General features: G+C 50.5%; 1 protein-coding gene across 1 annotated transcript in view; it reads left to right on the top strand.

Moving 5' to 3' along the window:
- Positions 1–5,653: 5,653 nt before the first annotated feature.
- The window catches only part of F11R (F11 receptor), a 38,382-nt gene continuing 23,852 nt past the window's right edge, over positions 5,654–20,183 (top strand). Inside the window, exon 1 of the mRNA XM_006103256.3 lies at positions 5,654–5,821. Within this exon, the coding sequence (XP_006103318.1) occupies positions 5,761–5,821 (61 nt within the window). The 5' untranslated portion in view covers positions 5,654–5,760. The remainder of the gene's footprint in view (positions 5,822–20,183) is intronic.

Genomic DNA, 20,183 nt, shown 5'->3' with positions numbered 1-20,183 from the left:
TACGATAAGCCCCAAACTCAGCTGGTTTTCACCTCTATGCTGGTGGGGGAGGTGGGGGAGGACTGACGACACGACGGGGGACGGCCGCGGGAACCGTCCCCGGGCGCTCCACACCCAAGGTACGGGACTTGCAAGGCCGCCCGCGGGTTGTGGACCCAGGGGGTCTCGGCTAAGAGGCGCGGGAAGCCCAGTGTGGGGTCCTGAGTTCCCGCCCCCCAGCCTCCCCTCCGGGTGACCTGGTGGGGTCCCCGAGGCGGGGGCCGGCCCTGCCGGCCCTCAGTCCTGAGTTCCGGCGCGGCGGGGGCGGTACCACAGGTGCTGTTTTGGGGCTCCTTGGGGACCCAGTCCTCCAGGCCCCGCCTCTGAGCGGAGGTGGCCAGCGCAGCCCCCTCCGAGCGGCCCCCCTGCCGGTGTCTGAGTTGGGAAGAGCTGCGGATGGACCTGGGCTTCCGGGCTCTACTCCGCGGAGAAACCGAGGCTGGGAGATGCGAGCCTCATTTTCTTCTGTCAAATGGGAAAGCGGGGCTTGCAGGCCACGCAGCTGGCCCGGGGGCTTGGCCACAGAGGGTGGGGGGGTGGGTGCTGCTGGGCCCTAGCAGGCCCGCCCGCCGGGCCTGTAGGGAGTGGCTCCAGACCGGGGGCGGGGCAGGTGGCCGGTCTGTCCCGAGCTCCTCTGGGAGGGGAGGGCAAGCACCAAATAAAGAGCATTTAATTTAAGCATCGGGCGCATTTAATTTTCAGTTCTATTGAAAACAGTTCTAATCTTTAGACCTCAGTTCAGCCCTGGGTCATTCTTCAGTGTTCGCGCCTCCCCACCCACTCCACCCTCACCCCCACCTCCAGCAATTTCCTAAGACTACAGTTCTCTTTCTAGAACAATTGTTTTCAGTCCAGAATGCACATCACAATCACCTAAGAGCTAGGGGGGAAAAAGCTTGGGTCCTAATCCTAGATTTGGAATCTCGGAGGTGGGGCCTGGAACCCCCAAGTGAGCCCCGCAAGTGATTGCACTCTGCAGTCAGGAGAGAACCACTGCTCTAGGTTAGAGGTCCCAGACTCAGCCCCACGGCCTCCCTGCCGTGGCCATTCACTTAGATATTGTCTATGGCTGCTTTTGTACAAAAACAGAATGGTTGTAACAAACAATGTCCTTCGAAACCTAAATTTTTTACTATTTAGTTCTTTCTAGGAAGTTTGCCTACCCTTGCTCTAGACCAGCTATTTTCTTTTTTTTTTTTTTTAAATGTTAGCTTTTTTTTTTTTTAAATATATTTTATTGATTTTTTACAGAGAGGAAGGGAGAGAGATAGAGAGTTAGAAACATCGATGAGAGAGAAACATCGATCAGCTGCCTCCTGCACATCTCCAACGGAGGATGTGCCCGCAACCCAGGTACATGCCCTTGACCGGAATCGAACCTGGGACCCTTCAGTCCCCAGGCCGATACTCTATCCACTGAGCCAAACCGGTTTCGGCAAGACCAGCTATTTTCAACCGGGTGCCGCGAGAATGTTTAACACATGCAGTACCTGACTAGTCAGGGCACTGACCTCTTTTCTCTTAGATGTCAAATAAAAAAATGACAACAGCCAACACAACAATAGCTGTCTGGTGTGAATGAATCAAAATTATACTTTTTTTTTTTATCAGATCAGCAAAAAGTAGGATATATTTGGTGTGCTGTAGGATCTCAATGGTTGATGTGTGCCATGAGTTGAAAACCGCTGCTCTAGACCTTCAGGTCCCTGGTACCAGCAGCTGGGTGGAGGGAGGGATGCCATCCCACAGAAGTATCCAACACATATAGGTGCCACCAAAAACAGGTCCCAGGTGTTTTGTGTGTTTTTTTTTTTTACTCCTCACCAGTGGATATGTTTATTGATTTGAGAGAGAGAAAAACATCAATTGGTTGCCTCCCATATGTGCCCTGACCAGGGATCCAACCCACAACCCAGGTATGTGCCCTGACTGGGAATCGAACCCGAAACCTTTTTGGTATGTGGGACAACACTCCAACCAATTGAGCCACCCAGCCAGGGTCAGGTCCCACTTTTTATCAATGCTGTTCTCCAATCCCACCCTGGATTTAACAAAATATTACTTGTTAAAATAATGAAAATGTTTACTGAAGCAAAATTCAACACTATAGAGCAGGTGTATAGCTTCCCTCTTGCATGGTGATCATCTGCTGTGTATCCTTTTAAATATATTAAGGGAAGAGTTTTGACTTCAGTTTGGAAGGTTTTTTTTTTAGAGAGAGAGGAAGAGGTAGAGAGAGAGAAACATCAATTGTGAGAGCCAGACATTGGATCAAGCCTACAACCTGGGCATGTGCCCTGACGGGGAATTGGAATGACACCCAGCCACCTGAGCCACATCGGCCAAGGCCTACGCTTTACTTTTTAAAGTGTTATTCCTTTGTTTGTGGAAGAGAAAGCTGGGTGAGAGATGGACCCGATTTTCTGATTTATCAAGTCTCTGGAGAAATTCTTGCCGATAGTTCCTGCCTTCCCTTCTGTCTTCTTCCTTCTGCCCTCCTCTCCTTTAACCTCACCACTTACACTGCACACTCTGTAAAACCGTCGTTCATCCGACCTCCCGCTTCCTCGGCCACAGAGCTGTCCCACGCTGGGTAATCAGCAAAGTACCGCCTGAGCATAGTTGGACATGGTTAGGTCTGGAGACACAGTCAAAATAGGTGAAAGAGTCTAGCCCAGGTCTGGCAAATAGGTGTCTGTTTCTCTTTCCTCAAATACCCAAGTACTTTTGTTTTTCAGACTGGTTAGTGTCCTTGACCAGAATTGAACCCCCGACCCCTCAGTCTGCGGGCCAGCACTCTAACCACTGAGCAACCGGCCAGGTCTGGTTCATAATCTTGATAGGCTTTTCCAACCAATTACCTTACCCTTTGAAGTTTTCTCCCTTTCCCTGGAGCTGCATCAGGTGAGTCTGCGGAGCCAGGCTGACTAGCTGTGTGTCCTCCCTTGACTTCTGTTTTCCTTTTCAAACCACGTTAGACGCCTCCCTCTCAACAAACTTTACCCCAGGTTTGTTGACAGTATACCCGTGTCATCACAGCTACTCCCTTACTTTTTCTCTCTCCCAGTATGTTGTGAGCTCCTCAAAAGTGGGGACTGGTTTCATCTCCTGACCTGTGGGGCCTCAAACACGAGTTCTCAATAGCCTGCCGACTTTCAGAATCTCTCATTCGGCCTTTCTAAAACATCACTGCCTGAGCAATCTTATAATAACACTAGAGGCCCGGCCGTGCACCCGTGGGGTGCCTCGGCCTGGCCTGCAGAGATTGGGCAAAATAGGCCTGATGCGTGGATTCACCCAGGGCGTGTCTGGCCCATCTTGCCTGTCCCCATCAGCCGGATCCCGGCAGCAAACTAACCTACTGGTTGGAGTGTCTGCCCCCTGGTGGTCAGTGTGTGTCATAGCGACTGGTCAAATGGTCAGATGGACAATTAGCATATTAGGCTTTTATATATAGACTAGAGGCCTAGTGCACAAAAATTTGTGCACTCAGGGGGTCCCTCAGCCCAGCCTATGCCCTCTTGCAGTGTGGGACCCCTCGGAGGATGTCCACCCCAGTGGGGACCCTCACCCCATGGAGGTTTGGCCAGCCTGGGTGAGGGGCTGAGGGCCGTTTTCAGGCTGGCCACACACCCTGGCGACATAAGCTCCCAGCCTCTCCTTTTTTTCTTTTTTTATTCTGGGATTTATTTACCTTCTATAATTGAAACTTTGTTGCCTTTAGCAGAGGTCTGCGGAAAGCTTGGCTTCCTCCATTGCCAGGGGCAACCCACTCCTGCTCGCTCCGTGGCCGGCTGGCTGAAAGCAGGTATCTGGGGTTTGTTTATCTTCTATAATTGAAACTTTGTTGCTTTCAGTGAAACTCAGAGCCGGGCCGCAGCAGGCGGGGAAGCTTGGCTTCCTCCATCACTGGAGCAAGCAAGCCTCCTGCTCGCTCCAGCTCTGTGGCTGCCATCTTGGTTGGGTTAATTTGCATATAGTCGCTCTGATTGGCCGGTGGGCGTGGCTTAAGATGTAGTGAAAGTACAGTCAATTTGCATGTTTGTCTTATATTAGTATAGGATAGATTTTTATCTTATCAGAGTTAATAATTCACAATAGCTCTCTGTTGCCTAGTGACTCAGCACAGGGCTGAGCCTGGTCCATTGAGCAATCTGCAGTCTGGCTCTGGCACCACCTGCCTTTCCAAACTTACCTTTCAGTGCCTGCTCCGAGGCTGCTCCTGCAGTGGCTGGAGTAGACCTCCCTCCTTCCTGATCCTGGCTTCACTCACCATTTCCCCTGTGGGGAAGCTTCCAGTCTCTTAGAGACCCCTCTGATTGTCACAAGAACTAGAGGAATGTATTTGCTGCCCTCATCCAGAGGGCTTTTAAACTGAAGGAGGAGAAAAATAATCAGGACGCAAGAAACAAGAGAATGGTGGGTAAGGCACACCTTCCATGGCAGCACTTGGACTGGATTATAATTTACAAGGCTCTGCCCCTTCGTTTTTATTTGACCAACAATTAAACCAGAACTCGATATATAGGAGGAACTCAATAAATATTGAATTTGTATTGAGGTGTTTAGTGATTCCTGGGGGGTGGGGGGGAGTTACAAAGGAAGAAATTGAGAGCGCTACTCACAAATGGTAGCAAGTTATATAAACAGTGAAAGCTCTGAGTTAGAGTTCTGAGGTTGTTTCAACTTAGCATTGCTGAGTGGTCACTGCAAATTACTTAAAAAAAAACCCAACCTCAACCTATTTCAACTATTGGTTCCAATAAGGAAATAATTCTGAAATGTAGGGCTCTCATTTAAAAAAATATATTTTTATTGATTTCAGAGAGGAAGGGAGAGGGAGAGAGATAGAAACATCAATGATGAGAATCATTGATTGCCTCGTGCACGCCCCCCACTGGGGACCGAGCCCGCAACCCCGGCTTGTGGGGAATGGCAGGGTGGCCTCCTGGCTCAGAGGTCTGTGAGTGAAGCAGGGCTCTTCGGACAGATCACACACGTTCAAGGACAAGTCCGTGATATTGACAGAATGATCTGTAGGTCAGTTGGTATTACTTGGAGTATCTGGTGTATATATGCTTCAAGTTCTCGAGAAAATGTAATTCTGCTTTCCCCACTTCCCCTCTTCTGTCTGCGCAGGCTCTCAAGTGAGTGCTGCCAGGGGTGCACGGAGGAGCAGGGTTTGGGTGGTATCACTGCTCTCCCGGTCCTCGGCCCCACCTCTCGCATATAGTAGGCGGTTTTCATTTGCTAAGGAAGCGACCACGGTTCCTATAGCCCCGTCATTTCCATACAAACCGTCACCAAGAAACAAAGCCCGGCCCGGCTCCTAGCTTCCCACCTGCCCTTCCAGGCATTCCCCACCCGCACTCCAGCCGGCCCCCAGCCAGTCAGAGACCCCACTTCCGGAGGCCGCCCGGGCAGGGTGCGCACCTGAGGGAGGAGGGGACTGGTCTCCGGCTCGGCGGGCTCCCGGCCAATCGGGCACCTCGGCTGGGAGGCGCCCCGCCCCTGGGGTGTGGTCGTGGACGCGGCCGCACCTGGCGGCGGTGAGTCACTCAGCGGAGCGGCGGCTGCCTCTGCCAATCGCAACGCGAAGGGGCGTGGCCCCAGCCAATCCAGCTCGGGGGACGGGCCGCGGCGCGACCGGGGCCCAAGTTCGGCGCGCGGCTGGGTCTGTCCCGGGCTCGGGGTCGCTTTCGCGTCGGGATCCTGAGCGTGATGGATTCGAAGACGAAAGTCGGAAGCCAGGAGTTGCTTCTCTTCGCGTCCGTGATCCTGTGTAAGTTCCCGGGTTTCGGGAAGGGTCGGTGGGTCGGGTCCGAGGTGGAGCGCGCCGCCCCCACGGCCCTGCCCGCGCCGGGACGGGCCCGAACCTGCCGGCCTCTCCCTCCGCGGCCTTTGCCACGCCCGGCGCGCCCTGCCTCCCCCGCACGCCCCGCCCGCCCCCCCGCCCCTCCGTGCGACGCGGGCGGCTCCCCTCCCCCGCCCTGACCCAGGTGAGGGTCCTGCTTCCACTTGCCCCTGGGAAGGGCCCGCCGCAATCCCGACCCGCAGCCGCGAGCCCCGCTCCCGAAGGGACCCCAGGACTCCCGGGGGGCGGGGGGCGGCGGCCGGAGAGCCTCTGACTCCCCGCCTCGGGTGGCGGGGCGGCTGCTGGAGGGTCTGCGTGCGGAGCCCGAAGAGGAGATAAAACTGAAACCCGAATTTCCTCCGGAAACATGCTTTCAAAGTTGCTCCCGGGAGGACCTGGGTCAGGAGCCCTCCCGGGCGGGCGGCGGTGCCCTGAGCCCCGCGCTCCCTCCTCCGTCTCCATCGCACCTCGGCCCGCGCGGTCTGCGGGCCCGTGTCGCCGGGGGCCCGTGTCGCCGGGGGCCCGTCGGCCCCAGGGAAGGTGGCCTGCGCCGGACGTACGAAGGTCCTGGAGGCCGTGTCCGGGGGGGCGGGGAGAGCTTGCTTCGCCTCATGCCCCGACCCGGAGGGGGATGGTCGGGGCGCGGCTGCGGCAGGAGCCTCCCGCCCCCGGGTCCGGCTTGGCTTCGCGTTCCTGGTGACCTAGGGCCGGGGCCCCGTCTCCCCGACTCCCCGTCTGTGCGCGCACGGGCCCGGCCGGCAGCCAGTGGGGGGCCGCGGGCGCCCCAGACCGGCGGGTTCCGTTCCCGGTCCAGCGCTGGGTTGCAGGTTCGGTCGCTGCCGGTCCGGGCTCGCCCGGGAGCACTCTCACCCGGACTCTCTCTGGTTCTTACCCAGCCCCCCCGGAAAGGCAGGGGGGCTGCCCGCCGCCGAGGACTGGGAATCGGCGCAGGGACCTGTCCCCCCCACCCCCCCCCCCCGGGCTGGCAGCGGGGCCCCCGGAGGCGGGTTGGCGGTGCGCGCCCTCGGGCTGGAGGGTGAAAGCGCTGGATGGGGCCGAGGGCCGGGGAGGGGCCCGGAGAGCGGCCTGTCCTGTCGCCCGGGGCTCACAAGTCCGTCCCGGGCGTGCCCTCCCCAGGGGAGGACCGGGGAGCCCACCCCCGAGCGGGGCACCTGCGGGCGGCAGCTCCCGCCGCCGAGGACCCGGCCCTGTGGGCCCCTCCCCCGAGAGCGCTGTGCGGGTGTGGGGACCCCGTGGGGCTGGTGTGCGGGTCCTGCTCATTCTTGTGGGTGTTGCTTCTGGCTTTGCGGTTCAGGGCGATGCCCAGCCTCACACTGTAGCCGCCCCTGTGGGCTCCCGGGAAAGAACGTTCCCTTGAAACTAGAAACGAGGGACTGACAACAGCCGGGGAGTGAGCGGTCCGCACCTGCGCTCTCCCTCGGGACGCCCTCGGGCCCGGACACGTTCATGGGTGACGTTTCTCCTCAGTCTTTGTGATCCAGGGGCCGCCAGCCAAGTTTTGGTTTGGGCTAGAGCTTCCGGGATTTTTAACTCTTTTTAAGAAGTGCACTTAGAATAGGTCAATGCCTGGGTGAGCTTGGAGAATACAATGACCTGACAGGCTCGGCACTGCCCCCCTTTCCTGCTCCCCGCACACCTCCCCGCAGGCCCCTGGGTCCCCGGGGCTTTGTTATACAGATACGTGTATATGTAAATATGTGTTTCTACTCCCTTTTTTTACACAAAAAGAGGCAAACTGTAGACATCCCGTCCGTCCTTCATCCTGTTCATTTCACTGAATGCACCCTGAGAACTTCTCATCTTGGTGTTACCTTGGCCATAGGACCCCTCCCAAGTCGGGGGGGGGGGGGACCTGCTCTGTGGACACAGAAATGGCTGACACCCCTGCTCCGATCAGGCTTGAAAGCTACCAGTTTATGTGGTAGAAGAGAAATGATGGAGCCTGTTTTTCACACTTGTTAGCACTGAGGAGAGACGTGGGAGGTATCTACACTCAAGCCTGCTTCCTTTCCATAGGCCCACTTGTCAGTGCGGCTGTGGGAGAATTCCCAGGTTTGAGGGCATTGTGGGAAGCAATGTGAGTGACACAAACTGGGACTTTCCAGGCATTGAAAACTCCAGAGCTCATCTGCCTGTGACTCCCTGATAATAAGCAGGGTTTCGTCCAAAGTCCGGCTCCTGTCGATTGTTCCCTAGGTGGGGGAGGGCCGGAGGAAGCAGCTGGCTGGCAGGAAGTTTGATCCCTGCCCCTGGAGCTCTGGCTGGCAGGCCAACCTTCCCAGGGAATGGGGAGGGGGAGGGGCGGCGTTGAGCTGGTGGAACTGGAAATTCTGCTGAGAATGCGCAGGAGGGGCCTGGAGGGAGAGCCCTCCTGGCCTGCACGGCCTTCACCACTTTCTGTCGCCCTCCGAGCGCTGCTGACATCACTGAAACTGCAGCCGACGGTGCTGTGTAGACTGTCATGCCTATTGTTGGGTCTCAAAGCTTTCCTCTTGCCCATGCCTTCCTGCTCTGTCCCACCCCAACCTCCAGGAATGAGGAGTGGCGGTGACCGGCCAGCCTGGGCTGGGAGCCTGTTTTTGAGTTCTAGTTGTACAGCAACGTCAAATTCATTTGTTAATTCAATAAACATGAGTGTTTACAATGTTCTGAGCACGGTGCCAGAGATCAGGGATAAAACAGTGAGTAACACCTGCTGTCAAGCTCTGTGGGGAGCTGAGGCACTGGGAACAATGAGCCCACCGCGAGGCAATGAGCCAAGTGCTGCCCATCCTGGCCCAGGGTCCTGGGCTGCTCATGGCGAGAGGGGAAGTTTGGATGAATTTGTAGAGAAAACCAGAGGCTGGCTGGCTCGTTTCATCCCTTCCCTTCCTTCCTTTCTAAAAAAATGAATTCAAGCAAAATCATAACAAGAAAGCTACGTAAGGAAATTTATAATAACAGGGTGTATAGAGAAAACACAGATTTCTTAATAAAGCAATAGAAAGAAGTATCTTCCATTGTGGGTTTGACCTGTGTGTACAAGGAATGGGTGTTGGGTTCTGTTAGGTGCCTGGAGGCCTCCACCCTCTGGGACATCCTTCTCGTCACAGCACCTTCCCTCTGGCCAAGGAGAGTGAGGAGCTGGGCGGTGTGAGCATCCCTGGGTTGCTCTGCTCCCAAGGAGCCGGAGGGGTACAGTAACCTGTAAAACACAGAGCAGAGGGCGCCAGGGGCTGTCAAAGTACAACCCGTTTTGGGAGCATAGGATGGAAGAGAGTTACTGTTTTGAAGTCTTATTTTTATGAAGAAATGATACATGCTCTAGGTCAGTGGTTGGCAAACCGAGGCTGGCGAGCCACATGTGGCTCTTTGGCCCCTTGAGTGTGGCTCTTCCACAAAATACCACGTGCGGGCTCACACGTACAGTACAATTGAAACTTCGTGGCCCGTGCGCAGAAGTCGGTTTTCGGAAAGGCGATAGACGAAACAAGTATACAAGACGAGTGTGGATGGGAGAGTTGGAAGGGGTCCACCTCAGTGAACGTACCTCAATCAGATTGAGGACGTTTTTAGCAAAGGCCAGCTTAGGAGTACCCTCGTTAAGTTAATAACAATGTACCTTTATAACAATGTATTATTAAGTTAATAACCTATATAGTTTAAGTTTAAAAAATTTGGCTCTCAAAAGAAATTTCAATCGTTGTACTGTTGATATTTGGCTCTGTTGACTAATGAGTTTGCCGACCACTGCTCTAGGTAGAAAAATGAGAAAACACGGAGGAATACAGAGAAAATCACGTGTAATCCTGTTATCTGGAGAGAAACACTTAATGCTGGCATTTCATTCCAGTCTTTCCTCATTTGGTACTAGTATACATTATCAAAATATGCTTTAAGCAAATTCCACTGTGTGGCTATAACAGAAGTTACTTGTAAATCCTTGTTGGCATTTACTTTTCCTTTTCTTTGCTGCACTAAATAACACACAGCTGACCTTGTACAGGCATCTTTAAGGGTATCGTTTAAGTCTGACTTGGGTTAAGTTTCCTACCTTGCTGCTTGTAGCTGTGTGATTTGGGGCAACTATGCTCAGCCTCCATGTTCTCATCTGTAAAATGGAGGTAACAATAGTACTTGTCTCAAGGTTTCTGTGAGAATCGAATGAGACAGTGCATACCAGGCACAAATCTAAATGTGGGGGTTCGGGGACCTCCTGCCGTCACTCCACTGGTCCAGACAGTCACGAGACTTTGCCCAGATTCCAGAGGAGGGAACTTAGGCTCTACTTCGTCATAATGTAAGAAAAGCACACAGATGAGATACGTGTTTACATAGAATCTATTTTGGGAAATAGAGTTTGCTAGTTTTTGTATTACTCGGATACAAAGTGATTTTCAGGCATTATATCTGCAGTTGGCACACCTGACTGTCTGAGAACATGCTTGATTGATTTGAGTGTGAATGCCAGCATCACCTCCTCCCCTCTCTGTACCTAACTCCCTCCTCTCCCGCCTCCTACCCCTGTGCTAGTCCCCCTGCCCCTCAGCCGGTCAGTGTCCAGCTGACCTGTGCTCTCTTTGTCTCCTGCCATTTTTCTTTCCTGGAAATTTATCAAGACTCACATGCACATTTCAGATCTTGATGGTGTAGTAATCTATTTCTTACTCATCTGTTACTCATTTCACCATTAAAGTTTTATTTAATCATTCAGTATTTCCTGGTGTGACACAATTTTCAAATTTCCTGTTATTCTTTTTTCTGAAATATATTTTTTATTGATTTCAGAGAGGAAGGGAGAGGGAGAAATAGAAACATCAGTGATGAGAGAGAATCATTGATTGGCTGCCCCCTGCACACTAGCTGAAACCTGGGCATGTGCCCTGACCAGGAATTAAACCATGACCTCCTGGTTCATAGGTTTATGCTCAACACTGACCCACACTGGCCTGGCATGCTGATCTTTAAATAATTTAATTATTTTTCTCTTTTATTGAATTAATGTGACAGCATAATGACTCACTATTTGTTTACATTGTGAAATGATCACCACAGTCAGTTTAGTTGACAACCATCACCACACATAGTTACAGATTTTTTTCCCCCTTGGGATAAAAGCTTAAACAATTTTTTAAAAATTTATTGATTCTTTAAAATTGTGGGTTTGTTTTTTTTTTGAAGTGAGAGAGGGAGAGGGAGGGAAAGAGAAAAAGAAAAATCAATGTGTTGCTTCACTTATTTATGCTTCCATTTGTTGCTTCTTGTATGTGCCCTGACATAGGGATGGATGATGCTCTGAGCTACTTGGCTAAGGCTCTGTGATGAAGAGAGTTACTGTTAATGTAAAAACATTGAAACCTGTAAAGAATTTTTGTAAGTTTATTTGAGCCAAACTGTCAGCAATTGATTGAGATAATGCTCCGGAGAATGGCGGATTTTCCTCTATTTTTATACATTGCAATCAAAGGAAGGGGTAGGTTACCTGAAATCTATTGGTGATAGACTAGAGAGGTGGGAGAAAGCAAAGGGGGGGGGGGCGGGGGTACCCCTGGGATTAGATAAAAAGTAAAATGATGGACACATACTTAGGTGGGTTTGGGAACAATTAACATGACAATGAAGGAATCTGTGGTCTCTGTCCTGGTGCCCAGGCACATTAGGTTGTGCCATGAGGGGTCCGGAAAAAGGGAAGTTACAAGTTACCCAGACATTTCAAGGATATGTTATCATAGATGCAAAAAGACAATAGGCTCAGTTAAGGTAAAGGTTGACCTTGTTAGTGAAGATACTGGCCTAGGATGAAACCACCCACCGTAACTGCTTTTAGTTAAAGTTAAATTTCAGACCATCCTTTGTGGTGACTTTAGGTCTCTGAGTTTGCAAGACCACCATGCAGGCCTCCCCTGAGCTGGTCAGGTCAGCATGTGGCCCCTTCCGTCCACAGAACTTTTAAGATTTACTTTCTTGGCAACTTTAAATATTCAATACAGTACTATTAACTATACTCATGCTATATATTACATCCCCACCAATCTGTTCTCTGTATCTATGAAGTTGTGTGTGTGTTTTGTTTTTGTTTTACATATAACTGAAATGATAGGGTATTGGTCTTTCTCTCTGATTTATTTAACTTAGTGTAATACTCTTAAGGTCCATCCATGTTGTCATAAAGGGCAAGATTTCATTTGACCCCCCCCCCCCGAAATTTTATTTCATAATGAACTATTCATAAATAAATTACAAGTAACTATCTATAGATGTTTAAATATATAGATATGTATCCTTTTATTGGATGACTAGAGGCCTGGTGCACAAAACTTGTGCACAGGTAGGGTCCCTAGGCCTGACCGGCAATCAGGGCCCATCTGTGGGGCAACTGGCAGGGCGATCGGGGTTCCCCGCTGGCACCCATCTTGGCTGGCCTGGTGCCATCCGCTCACCATCCTCGCCCCCCACTGCCACCGCCAGTCGCCTCCCTCTGTAGAGCAACCGGCAGGGCGATTGGGGGGCCCCCATAGGTCAGGGCCTGCACGCTGGGGGCAGCCCCTGCATTGAGCATCTGCCCCCTGGTGGTCAGTGCATGTCATAGCAACTGGTCATTCCACCAGTCGTTCCACTGTTTGGTCAATTTGCATATTAGGCTTTTATTATATAGGATAGCATTTTATCCTACGAACTAGTGGCCCGGTGCACGAAATTCGTGCACATTGAAAGGGAATTAATTAGAGGAAATATTTTAATATTGCTATTTGCCCTTTCTCTATAATAAAAGTGTGAGAGATAAAAGGAAATGAGTACAATGTATATGAAAATAATACATAATTTTATTAATAAATAAACAGTAATAAAATGATATGACAACAAACTCATGATGTAAAAACAACGTGAGTGCGGGCGATGACACCTCAGTCTTTTGGCTTCAGAGTGACGTTTTTCCAGTAGCTGTTCTTCAGATACATTCTGTTGCAGACGCTGCCTTCTTTCAAGATCAGACGCACATTGCTCGGCAGACATTTTCTGTCGATAACGCTGGCACTTTTCGGCTACAGAACTACCTTGTATCAACCGTTTATCTTTGGACATTGTCCTACCTGTCTACAGACACCGTCTGAGATGCAGGAGAATGAGAGTCTTGCTGGTCAGGCCACTGAGAGCTATGTGACTAACAGCTGATTCTGGCTGAGTCTGTGGGGGTGGGACTTCCTCTTCCCTGCTGTCACTTTCCTCAGCTGTGATGAGGAAGCTGGGGTGACAGGTCACACTGTCCCTGGAAGCCTGGGTCAAACACTGGAGGGCCGGTTGGGGGCATGACTGGTGGTGAATTGCAGCCAGCCTGGATCCCCCCCCAGGAGGGCCAGTTGGGGGCATGACTTCTGGCCACCACTGTGGTTGCCGCACCAGCCCCGATTCCTGGCGGGAGAGCCTGTTGGGGGATGTCAGCAGGCAGACACCGCAGCCGCCCCGCCAGCCCCAGTCTGCCGCGGGAATGCGGGTCCCTGGCAACCCACCAGCCCCAGTCTGCCAGCAGGAGCGGTTTGGGGGCGGACGCCACAGCCACCCCACCAGCTCGGGTCTGCCCGCGGGAATGCGGGTCCCGGGCAACTCGCCAGCCCCGGTCTGCCAGCGGGTTGGGGGCGTGAGTGCGGGCGATCGCCCCCCCCTCACCCTCTCCCCGCTCTTGCAGGTTGGGGGCGTGACTGCAGGTGGACGCCGCAGCCGCCCCGCCAGCCCGGGTCTGCCCGCGGGAATACGGGTCCAGGGCAACCCGCCAGTCCTGGTCTGCCAGCAGGAGCGGGTGGGGGGTGATCAGGCGGGTTGGGGCGTGAGTGCGGGCGAACGCAGCAGCCGCCTCCCCAGCCCTAGTTTGCCGGGGGGGGGGGAGCGGGTTGGGGGCCTCTGCCTCCCCAGCCTTGGTCTGCTGGCAGCAGCGGGTCTGGGGGGCGTGACTGCGGGCGGAAGCCGAAGCCGCCAGGCCAGCCCTGGTCTGCCAGTGGGAGAGCCGGTTGGGGTCTTGGCCAGTAGGGGACAGCTGCGGTCACGCCCTGCCAGCCCTGGGTTGGGTCGCCCGCCATCCAGGTCACAGATAGCAGGCCTGGATGGCGGAGGGGCAGGCAGGATGGCGCTGCCCCATCCTGCCGGCAGTATGCAAATTAGCCGCCATCTTTGTTGGCGGTTAACTGCTATCTTAGTTGGCAGTTAATTTGCATATTGCCCGTGATTAGCCAATGGGAAGGGTAGCGGTCGTATGCCAATTACCATGTTTCTCTTTTATTAGTGTAGATATTGCTCATTCTATTTTTCCATTCCTCTACTGCTGAAATTGAAGATTTTATTCTTTTATGGCTGAATAATATTCACTGTCTATTGATGGATACTAAGGTTGTTTGCATAACTTGGCTATTGTAAATGCTACAATGGGCATGGGGCTGTAACATTTTGAGTTAGTGTTTTTATTTTTTTCGGGAAAATACTCAGGTGAAATTGCTGGCTCATATGGTAGTCATCTGTTTAATTTTTTCCCCAGGAACCTCCATACTGTTTTCCATAGTGGCTGCACCGATCTACATCCCCCCAACAGTGCAGGGCTCCCTTTTCTCCACATCCTGGGCAACACTTGTTATTTCTTGTCTTTTTGATAATAGCTACTCTAGCAGGTGTGAGGTGTTATATCATGTTGGCCCTTTGTATGTCTTTGGGAAAATCTCTATTCAGAACTGTGGCCCACTTTTTAGCGTGTGTGTGTGTGTGTGTGTGTGTGTGTGTTTGCTATCAAGTAGTATGCATTTTTTTTTTTTTTACATATTTTGGACACTAACTCCTTATCAGATATATGATTTGCAAACATTCTCTCCCATTCAATAAGTTGCCTTTTCATTTTGTTGATGGGTCCTTCTCTGGGCAGAATGTTGAGTCTTTCATTGTGCAGAAATGTCATCATGCTGACTTCAGAATCGCTGGGGATTTGAATGAAATGCCCATTACTGGTGCCCAGCTTATGAAACTGGGCAACCAATGGGTCCGTGCTGCCTGTCACTACTTGAGCCAGTTCAGCAGAGGCAGGGTTGAATCCTACATGAGCGTTTATTTCAATCCTGCCGGCAGCGTGGAGAGTAGCAGGTCATCCACAAACATCTGCTCTCCCCCCCATAAGCCAGCTGCTAATATTGGGTAGAAGGACAAAGGTTACTGGGGGAAGTGGGTTACAGGCAGGAAAGTAGGCAAAAGTAATAAAAATGAGTAAATGGTTGCAGTTGCAGGCCATGCGGGCTGGGCGGGGTCCCTTGTTGGGGCCTTAAGGTTCATCTTTCCATGACCATAGGCAGTTCTGGAAGGATCCTGGGCCACCGCCTTCCAGGGTTGACACCAGGCCCCTCTCTCAGGGGGCACATGCCCAGCCAGGTTACAGTCTGCTTTACTTACTCAGAACAAGTAATCAAGTTTAACAGAATGATCAATATTTCTTATAACGATAGCTAGTTCCCAAAATTTTATTTTTGTCCCTAAACTCCGACCTTTTGATGATTCTGTTCAGGCCGGGATAGCAAGCCCCACGGAACGGCGGCCCCCAGCGCGTCCTTCTCGCGAGGAGCTGGGCTGGAGCTGGTCCCCGCGCCGCCCCCCCCCCCCCCCGCCCCCGCCCCCGCCCCCGCCCCCGCCCTGTCCGCGAGCGCCCAGTCCGATGGGAGGAGAGGGTGTCTTGAGGGCCCTTAATGGCCATGTCCAAGGCCCTGTTTTCAAATGCGGTCCTGTTTCGAGGCCCTGGGGGGAGAGTTTTCCCATTGGAATTTTGAAGGAACACTTCCCGTCACAGCCGCCTGCCGCGAGCCTTTGAAGATAATGGGGTGTTTTCAGTGCAGGCACCTTGTCCCCACTTTCTGCTGCTGATTGAGTCTGCATTACAAAACCTCCTGGAACTTCCCCGCATTCTGATTTCCCCACACCCCTCCCCCAGGGGACCGGCCTCTGCAGGGGAGGGGGAGCGGGAAGAGCAGCAGGTCCCCGCGGTGAAGGGGGCAGAGGGTTAAGTAGTTTCGAGGCTGTGAAGCAACTTTGAAAACACTTAATCGTTAAGTTAATGAAGCTAAGTTTTAAGAAAGATTAATAGGACACACTCATCCGCCGCCCCGCCCCCCCCCCCCCCAAACTGAACATTTGGAAAAACACACACCTTTGCTAGTATTAAATTTTTGTAAAGATTGGGTTTTAAATTAAGTTTGTTTTTTCTGTTAATGTAAGAAACATTCAAACTGGTAAAGAATTTTTGTGAGTTTATTTGAGCCAAACTGTCAACAATTTCCAGAAGCAGAATCTCAATGTGTTGAAATGATGCTCCTTTTCTGGAGAAAGGCAATTCTCACCCACTTTTATAAATTATCCTCAAAGGAGGATCCGCTAGTGCAGTGGTTCTCAACCTTCCTAATGCCGCGACCCCCAATTTCATTGTTACAAATTGAACATAATTAAAGCATAGTGATTAATCACAAAAACAATATGTAGTTATATGTGTTTTCCGATGGTCTTAGGTGACCCCTGTGAAAGGGTCGTTTGACCCCCAAAGGGGTCGCGACCCACAGGTTGAGAACTGCTGCGTTAGTGGGTTACTGGAACTCCATTGGTGGTAGGTTAGGGAGGTGGGAGAAAGCAAAGGGGGTTGGATGAAATGAAGTGATAAGACATACTAATCTTGCATAGGTGGGTACAGAATAGTTAACAGTCAACAATTAACACCATAACAAGAACAATGAGGGAGTTTGTGGTCTCCCAGGTGCATTGGTTGTGCCCTGAGGGGTCTGGATAAAGAGAAATTACAGAGTTACCCTGACATCCCAAAGTCATGTTATCATAGATGCAAAAACACAATAGGCTCTGTTAAGATCAAAGTTGATCTTTTTCTGGGAAGTTTAGGACATGATTACCCACCATACACTTCCTTTAAAAAAAAAATCTACTTATATAAAAACCCTGGGTGTAACATCATGGCCTGAACCACGACCAACAGGAAGGAAGTCCTGCAGGCAGGGGTTGTCTTGGAAACGGCTGCGCCCTCCCCCAGCTGTTTCCTGGAGGGCGAGTTTTCAGGCAGGAACCCGACCTGGGAGCAGAGCCTGGAAGGGAAATGATTTGTAATGGATCTATTATTGAAGCTACCTTTGGAAATACTATATAGATCCGTGGTTCTCAACCTTGGCTGCACATTAGAATCACCTGGGAATCTTTAAAATCCTGATTTCTGGGCCTCATCCTCCAGAAATTCTGTTTCTTTGTTACTAATATTGTGGCCCCACCCCATAACAAAGAAACAATTTCCGGAGGACGAGGCCCAGGAATCAGGATTTTAAAAAGATTCCCAGGTGATTCTAATGTGCAGCCAAGGTTGAGAACCACTGCTATAGATAATATTAAAAATATATCTAAACGTGCAATTCTTTGTCCAAAAAATGAGCATGTTCAAAAATTAAATGAAGAAAATGTGGATATACTCGATGGAGATTTTCACACATATTTGAGTGATGATTCCATTGATTCCACAGATGATGCTGAAAAGGAAAATTTTCCCATCGAATTTCTTAGTAGTATTACTCCTTCGGGAATGCTGTGTCATAAATTAAAATTGAAAGTGGGTGCAATCATCATGCTATTGAGAAATCTCAATAGTAAATAGGGTCTTTGTAATGGTACCAGATTTATTATCAAAAGATTACGACCTAACATTATCGAAGCTGAAGTATTAACAGGATCTGCAGAGGGACAGGTTGTTCTGATTCCAAGAATTAATTTGTCCCCATCTGACACTGGCCTCCCATTTAAATTGATTTGATGACGGCTTCCTGTGATGCCAGCATTTGTGATGACTATTAATAAATCACAAGGACAAACTCTAGACAAAGTAGGCATATTCCTACCTGAACCCATTTTCGCACATGGTCAGTTATATGTTGCTTTCTCTCGAGTTTGAAGAGCATGTGACATTACAGTTAAAGTTCTAAATACTTCATCACAAAGGAAATTAGTCAAGCACTCTGAAAGTGTTTTCACTCTTAATGTGGTGTACAGGGAGATATTAGAATAAGTTTAATCACTTTATCAGTCATTGTTTGCATCACTGTTGTTTTTATATCATGTTTCTGTTGTTTTCATATCATGTTTCTGTTGTTTTCATATCATGTTTTTGTTGTTTTTATATCATGCCTCTGTTGTTGTTATATCCTTTTGTTACTGTTTATTTATTAATAAATTTATGTACTATTTTCATATACATTTTACTAATTTCCTTTCATCTCTCACACTTCTATTATAGAGAAAGGGCAAATAGCAATATTAAAATATCTCTGCTAATTAGTTCCCTTTTTTTATATATATATTTTATTGATTTTTTTATAGAGATAAAGGGAGAGGGATAGAGAGTTAGAAACATCGATGAGAGAGAAACATCGATTCAGTTGCCTCCTACACACTCTCTACTGGGGATGTGCCCGCAACCAAGGTACATGCCCCTGACCAGAATCAAACCTGGGACTCTTCAGTCCGCAGGCCGACGCTCTATCCACTGAGCCAAACTGGTTAGGGCTAATTCCCTTTTTAAAAAAATATATTTTATTGATTTTTTTACAGAGAGGAAGGGAGAGGGATAGAGAGTTAGAAACATCGATGAGAGAGAAACATTGATCAGCTGCCTCCTGCACACTCCCCACTGGGCATGTCCCCGCAACCAAGGTACATGCCCTTGACCGGATCGAACCTGGGACCCTTGAGTCCACAGGCCGATGCTCTATCCACTGAGCCAAACCAGTCAGGGCAATTAATTCCCTTTTAATGTGCACGAATTTCGTGCACCGGGCTACTAATATATATATATAAAATGTTTGATTTCAGAGTAGAAGGGAGAGGGAGAGAGAGATAGAAACATCAATGATGAGAGAGAATCATTGATTGGCTGCCTCCTGCACTTCCCCTACTGGAGAACCAGCCCACAACCCAGGCATGTGCCCTAACCAGGAATGGAACCCGGGACCCTTCACTCCACAGGCCGATGCTCTATCTACTGAGCCAGACTGGCTAGGGCCATAGACTGCTTTTTAATTATAAAGTTTTAATTTCAGACCATCAGAGATTACTTTGAGTCTCTGAGTTTGCAAGGCCGCCACACAGGCCTTCCCTGAGCTGGTCAGGTTAGCATGTGGCCCCTTTTTGCCACTTCATTTGGACACATTCTATCTGCCAGTTTGGAAAATGGGCTTATCTTTGTAGATGAGCCTCAACAAGTGGATGTTATAATGAATGTCTGCTGGGACCTACCTTAAGGCTCTATGTTGTTCATTGCAAACTTGAGCAGATTTTGCCTGGAGCTGAGTACTCAGCATATTAAATAGCGTGTGGTCCCTGCTTCCTGGGGTTTGCTGCCTGGCAGGGGACCCGGTGCACAGATGATGTTCTGACAGACCTGCTGTGACTGCTTTGCACTGGGCAGTGGGGCTCTGCTGAGGGAGGCCATTGGCTGGAAGGAATCGTGGAGGAAGAGAGGGGAGAGGGCGTTATGTGGCAGGAACAGTGTGTTGTGAAAAAACAGCTGTGCTTCTCTGGGAACTGGATTCAGTGTTCAGTTGCTGGAGGGTGAATTGCAGGAGCAGAGGGTGATGACAGCTCATCACAAGGTCAGGTAGTGCCTGAACCTGGTCTTGCTGAAGAATGTGGATGCTATCTTTTTTTTTTTTTATTTTTTTTTATTTTTTTTTTAAATATATTTTATTGATTTTTTACAGAGAAGAAGGGAGAGAGATAGAGAGTTAGAAACATCGATGAGAGAGAAACATCGATCAGCCGCCTCCTGCACATCCCCTACTGGAAATGTGCCCGCAACCCAGGTACATGCCCTTGACCGGAATCGAACCTGGGGCCCTTTAGTCCGCAGGCCGACGCTCTATCCACTGAGCCAAACCGGTTTTGGCATGTGGATGCTACCTTATAGGCGCTGTGGAAGCATGGATTTGAATCTGTACCATCACTTAACAGCTCTGGGCCTCAGTTTCCCATGTAAAATAAAGAGGATAATAGCAGTATCACCCAAAGACTCAGGCTGTTGTTGGGGTGAAACAATAGTTGTGAGGTGTGCTCACCGCCGTGCCTGGCATGTAGTGAGTGCTCACCACACGTGGGCTCCTCCTCAGCAGTGGGAGAGGGGGGATCTGCGTGGGACGCGATTCAACAAGGCAGAGAAGCCAATTGGAGAAGAACTGCAGTTCTTCCGGCGATGCTGGCACTGAGACTGGCAGTGGGAACGAGGAGGGGCCGC

Source organism: Myotis lucifugus, unplaced genomic scaffold (assembly GCF_000147115.1).
Source record: "Myotis lucifugus unplaced genomic scaffold, Myoluc2.0 scaffold_478, whole genome shotgun sequence".
NCBI classification, from domain to species: domain Eukaryota; kingdom Metazoa; phylum Chordata; class Mammalia; order Chiroptera; family Vespertilionidae; genus Myotis; species Myotis lucifugus.
This window is presented reverse-complemented; position numbering and strand designations above follow the sequence as displayed.